This window comes from Pterocles gutturalis, unplaced genomic scaffold (genome assembly GCF_000699245.1).
Source record: "Pterocles gutturalis isolate BGI_N339 unplaced genomic scaffold, ASM69924v1 scaffold15626, whole genome shotgun sequence".
Taxonomy (NCBI): domain Eukaryota; kingdom Metazoa; phylum Chordata; class Aves; order Pterocliformes; family Pteroclidae; genus Pterocles; species Pterocles gutturalis.
The window spans coordinates 3,338-9,316 of record NW_010098236.1 but is presented as its reverse complement, the minus strand read 5'-3'; the positions used below and the strand labels follow the sequence as shown (position 1 = coordinate 9,316).

The following is a 5,979-nucleotide window of genomic DNA, read 5'->3' as shown; positions in this document are numbered from 1 at the left end:
TCAGAGAAATGTAAAAAAAATTAAGCAGCTGCAATACGCCCGAAATGAGTTATTGTAATTACATTTAATTAGTTTAATTAGTTAATTATTTTGCTTACAGCTGTACAAGAGACTGCAAACATTTGTTAATATCACATTCCCTTTAACAGTATGGGGTGATGCTGCAGTTACACTAAATCATGTGCGCATATGTAGGAAGATTTAAAAAATGGGCATGGGGAAGGGGGGATTCTTGGAGGAAGGGGGGGAAGGAGGTCGGGGCTGCCTTTCTACAGGCATTTGTTTTTCTCCCCTTCACGTTTGGTTCTCCTGGGAAACGCATTTAAGCCCCAAAGGGTATCAACCCCCTTCCCCCATCCAAAGCCAAGGGGTCCCCATCGAGGACTAGGCGGGGGGGCGGCGGCATGAAAACTACATTTGAGCATCGTGTGCTCCACCGGAGAGCATTTGTGTAATTAAACCCTTTGAAGGACGGGGGAGGGGGGATATCAACTCTTATTTTCACGTTATTTTCCCTTCACTCTATCTGCCTACCCAATCAACTATTCATCTTGCCGCCGTGGATGCCTGCTTCCCGGAGAAATTAATTGCCCCAAAGTAAAAAAAAAAATATATCATGAAGATATTGCTACACAGTAAAAAAGTTTGTCTAGCTTGTTGGAATAATCCATACCTTTTTTAATGACAGACTGGTCCAATAAGTTCATACCGCTGTTATTGGCATCTTCAACTGACTGTGGATATAAAAACATCACTATTCAAATTGACTGGATATTAAAGAATCGCGTACATAAATCATGTCATTCCAAACTGGAGTTGCTGTTATATCCATTTATATTAATTCACTAGGGGAGGAGGGATTTATCATTATTATTGTTATTATTATTCCCCCAAATCGACAAGGAAATTAAATTCTTACAAATTATATAGTCTTCTAATTAAAAAAAAATAAAAAAAAAAGAGGTGTGAAGCATATGGGGTGCAATACTGGTTTTGTTATCTTATAAAACAAAGATATCACATAGACCTCTTTGCATTCGATAAAGCTTTATATTTCTTCCTATGAAAATCTGGCAATTTGGCAACATCTGCAAGATCTATTGCATGACATAAATGAACACGATTAAAGACAACTTAAATTCTCCCTCCCCTTTCCTCCCCCTCCTTCCCCCGTCCTTTTTGTTTTGTTTTGTTTTGTATTGTTTGTTTGTATAATCCTGCTACATCTTAATAATTCAAGGGCCATTTACTTTTTATATATCATAGTTTACATTATGGACTTTTAATTAAAGCCTGAGCAATTCGGAGCGCAGCGCAACGCCCACATCGTATAGGGTACAAGCAGAAAGAGATTTACAGCTCCCGAGGTTGCTCCTGAATTAGTGGGGACGGGGAGGGGGGGAACAGGAATATACACTATCAAAAGTATGAACTATTAAATTGATTGCCTAGAAAAACTCTCCCAGTCTCCCTTTCAAAGCTTTTTTTTTTTTTTTTTTTTTCTTCCAGTGCACACCTGTTATTATAGCATTAAGTTCTTCAGGAGGGAAGAGAACAAAGACGGGCACAGACGACAAGAGCAAATGTTGGGTTTCATTTCTCAACACAAAAGTGGGATACACAAAAACAAACAACCAACCTCAAAATTACCGCTGAATCTGCGGTCGGCACAGTAAAATCGTCTCCCAAAGAGAAGAGGTGCCGTGAGGGCAATTTATTGTACAATTACTACAAGTCCCGTTTTAGAGTAAATTCAGGGTTTCAGAGAGAAGGAGGACCTGTGGGTGTCTTGGTTTTATTGTTTTATATTTCTCATTAGTGTTTAGGGTTTGGGTTTTTCCGGCTTATTGCATATTTGGGGAATAGTCATATTTTCTCCCTGATAAGGAAAACATCTTTCCATCAAAGCAATGATTTTCTTCCCTATTATTTTAAACTTTATCTTTACTACACTGAGAGGCTGAGCTTATCCGGATCCAGTCCTTATCTCCGGTTCTCTCTCCGCTCAGCAAAGACATGCAAAATGGAATATGATTTAGGAGAAAATTACATCTCCCCAAAATGTGGCGGAACAATATTTTCTATGAGATCTTTCCTTTCATTTTCCTTCAATCCCCACTCAAACGAGAGCACACACATCCACAGTGGTTCCTTATGCGGTGTGTTTGTGCACGGCTTGTCTCCCTCTCATAATCAATAGGCTCCATACCTAAAGGGCACAAAATAAAATTACGAAGTCTTCCCTCCTTTCCCTCAGCAGCTCCCAAAGAGGGATGATGAGCAAATCCTGCAGCCTGCTGGAGTGCATCGTGGTGCACCTCGATGGCACGGAATTGGAGGTAAATACGAAACGCCATATTTTCTTTCTTTTTCCTCCTTATCTCACCTTATCTCTGGAGTCGATGGCTGTGCACACGCTTTATATGTGTGCGTGCACTCCACTCGCTCCATCAGCAACGTGGGTTAGTTGTTGTAGTTAATGAGAAGACTCCTGTCTGATTTTCTATCTAATTACGCCCTCCTGCTGGGTTTTTGTACAGGATATTCGCTCAGCATGCTGGCAGTTAATAGTCACAGAGAGGATCGTAAAGATTTAATTAGGACTGCATGCGGAAACGTGGAAAAACAACTCAGACTTTTAATTACTAGACTTCTTTAGTTAAAAGTGATACCAGGGTTACTTTATAAGAGACTTGGGTGTTTTCGTGCAACTTAACTTGCCGTGTCTTTAGCTAGCACATAGGAGAGGGGACGGCAGTGTGAGTGAGGAGGAGGAGGAGGAGGAGTGGAGGTGTGTGTGCAGGGAGGGGAAAGGTGATGAGTTTCCAAATATACTTAGAAAATCTAGCGAGGAAGCTTCCCCTCCCTCTCCTCCTCCAATAATCTGACAGCACGGACCTTCCTGTATACTATATATATCCATCTTATTCAACAGCTATGGATATCTCTGAGGGAAGAAAAAAAAAAAAAAAGAAAAAAAATCAAACAAACCAGAAGACTGATCTTTTTGTTTTCCTTTAAAAAAATCTGGATTTTCCCCTGTATGTTTTCTTTATCGCTACTTTTACTAGTGAAACCCTCCTTTTGCCTAGCCGGTGGGGGGAAAAAACCCTAACCCTGGGGTTGCAATGGTGTTTTCCAGAGTCCTTATTAGATGATGCAAATTTGCTTCCAATAAGTAGGTCTTGGCTGCTCTGTTCCCTGTCTGAGGGCTGTAAATCGCAGATTGAAAATTCCTCTCGAAAGGGGCAGCAATAGCAATACAACCCGTCCTGTTTACAATAACAGAGAGCTATCGTGTTACAATCACTTAATTCTACCCCCGGACAATGGCTCACACATGGCCTGGATTTGGTGTTTATAAAATAACCACTGTTTCTCTCTGTCACGCACTCTTCTGTCTCCTTCTCCCTTGTCAGCCCAACCCAGTCTTACGGCACGTTTTCCTTCAGACGTGCATAAACTGAAGCAAAGCAACACACCTCTATCCAACTGTATATACCTAGATATGGGTTCAACTTTTTGGACTACTAAAAAAAGAGGAAAAAAACCCCACTACTTGAGACCCTTCCTGGAAATTCTCTCTAGTGTTTGTGTATAATAAGTATGTGTCACGGATTCCTTGTATCTGGAACAAATCCGTATTAAAAATCAGGGTGGAAAACTGCCCAACTTCATCTGTCACTAGTGGGGAGACAAGAATAGAAGACGCTGAGCGGTAGGAGCAAGTACTGAGCTGCTTTCCCTCCTGCCTGTGCTAACTTCTAGTTGGACACTTCTTCCTTCACGTGTGTCTCCTTGGGACACCCTCCTCTCCTTCTTCCCCTCCTCCTCCAGCCTGAGACCAAGCCTTTAGAAATAAAAGGCCTGTTTAATTTCCCATGGCCTCAGCATCACAGAACAAGAACCCCAGCCCTGCTCGCCCACAGCCTCGTCGCCCTTGTTCATCCCCGGCCCCATCCCCATCCTCATCCTCATCCCCGGCCCCGGCGGGTACCCGCGGGGCGCAGCGCTGCTCTCGGGGCCGGCGGGGCAGGGGGAGCACTTTCTGCGAGTGCTATCCCCTCCCGCAGAAGGGATGTTTCCTTGGAAAAGGGAGGGAGAGCTGCTTTATTTGTGCTGAATAGGACTTTTCCTTCTTTACACTTCTTTCTTTCTCTTTCTTCCTCTTTCTTTCTCCTTCCTCCTCTTTTTTCTCTTTCTTTCTCTTTTTCTTTCTCTCTTTCACTCTCTCTTTCTCTCTCTTTGTCCCTTTCTCTGTCTCTTTTTCTCCCCCTTCTTTATCTCTTTTTTCTCCCTTCCTTTTATTTTTCCTTCTTTTTTCTCTCCCCTATTTTTTCCTCCTTTCCCTCTCTTATTTCTCTTTTTCTTTCTCTCTTCTTTCTTTCTTTCTCCCTTTTATCTTTTTCATTTTCTTCTCCTTTTTTTATCTGTTTCCCTTTCTTTCTCTCTTCCTCTTTCTCTCTCTCTTTTTCTTCTTTTTTCTCTCTTTTCCTTTGTTTCTCTCTTCTTTCTCTCTTTCTCCCAAGAGCAAACAATTACCGGCTTTTCTTTGGAGAAAGTGTAAAATAACAAAGCACAAAGTACTATCTGTCTATCGGTTGCAAAGAGAAAGGGGGAGAGCGATCCCCTTGCTGCATTCAAGAGGTAAAACTCGCCTTGACCTGCAATGAGCCAGGAATGCGAAACGAGACCTGTGCATCGCCCCCGTGGGGGTCAGGGGATGCCCCCAGGTCTCAAAATCAGCTTGGAAACCCTCAGAAACCAGCGAGCCGACAGACACCGAGCTCGGAGGCAGGAGTAAATTCAACTAGAAAAACCTTCTTATTTCTAAAGTAACTCACCCCAGTAAAGCTCGGAGATTTTCCCTTGAAACCCTAAAACAAGCCCCCAGCCAAGGCAATCCAGCCCCTCTGCTCCTTTTCCTCTAAATGTTCATCAGGACCCTTTTTCAAAGCTGATTTTTTTCCTTCTCACCCTCCTCTTTTCTCCTTTTTCCCCCCCTTTGTAACTTTGAAGACCATATTTCATCCAGTCCTCCGTATTTTTATCTATTCAAAGTTTAAATATATGTATATATAAATGGTATATATGATATAAAATTTCGGGGAAAAGAAAGAAATGGAAGAGAACTCTCAAATCTCGACTAGCAAAGCCTAATGCAGGACCTAACCCCTGGAGGCACCAGCCTCCCACCCGGGGGTCCCCACCGGTTGGCCATGCCCTGTTCCAGCAAGGTGCAAAGCACCCCAGCACCGAAGCTGTTAAGGGCCTTTCTGTTTTTTAAGAAATAACACGTGACGATGAGTTTCGCGTGGGATGGGAGATGGAGATGGCTGGGGTATACTGTGCTTTCAGCCCGGTGAAACTCCTTTGTTACCCAAAAGAAGGAATAAAATGATTTAAAATCAGTGCTACCCTATACTAAAAAAAAAAAAAAAAAAAAAAACAATTTTTAAAAAAAAAAGGGGGTGTTGGTTTGTTCTTGATCACCGGTTATTGCTTTGGGTTTGGGTTTTGTTTATATTTTCCCTCCCTCACGGATGAAAAATGCAGTAATTTGACAGTTTCATCAAAATCCCTGAACTGCAGGAAATTGGTTGGGGGGGGGTGGGGGGTGAGAGGGAAGAGATGAGATTGCATAGGAAATAGCTGGAATTTGAAAAGCCAGGCTTAAACTCTGCCAGCTTTTGAAACACGTGGAATATTTAAAGCAGCATGTCTGTCTTCCCCCCTGCACTCTGCTGCCTTGCCATGTAGGGGAGGGTTTACAAAGCTGAGCCTGTGCATGACAGCGACGAAATTAAAAAAAAAAAAAAAAGGAAAGAAACGAAAAGGAGAAGTGGGGGGAGTATCACAATTATAAACACAGTGAGGAAAAAAGGATGTTAAGCCACACCAATATTGCTGTAAAACTTCTCATTTCTAACACAGGGATTGGGGGTCCAGCCTGGAAAGCATCTGCATCACCCAGGAGAA

At 42.5% G+C, this 5,979-nt stretch overlaps 1 protein-coding gene across 1 annotated transcript in view; it reads right to left on the bottom strand.

Annotated features, from left to right (window-relative positions):
• Positions 1–673: 673 nt before the first annotated feature.
• The window catches only part of LOC104472515 (transcription factor AP-2-beta-like), a gene marked incomplete at both ends in the record, with an annotated part of 5,835 nt that continues 529 nt past the window's right edge, over positions 674–5,979 (bottom strand). The window contains 1 exon segment of the mRNA XM_010072356.1: positions 674–734. Within this exon segment, the coding sequence (XP_010070658.1) occupies positions 674–734 (61 nt within the window).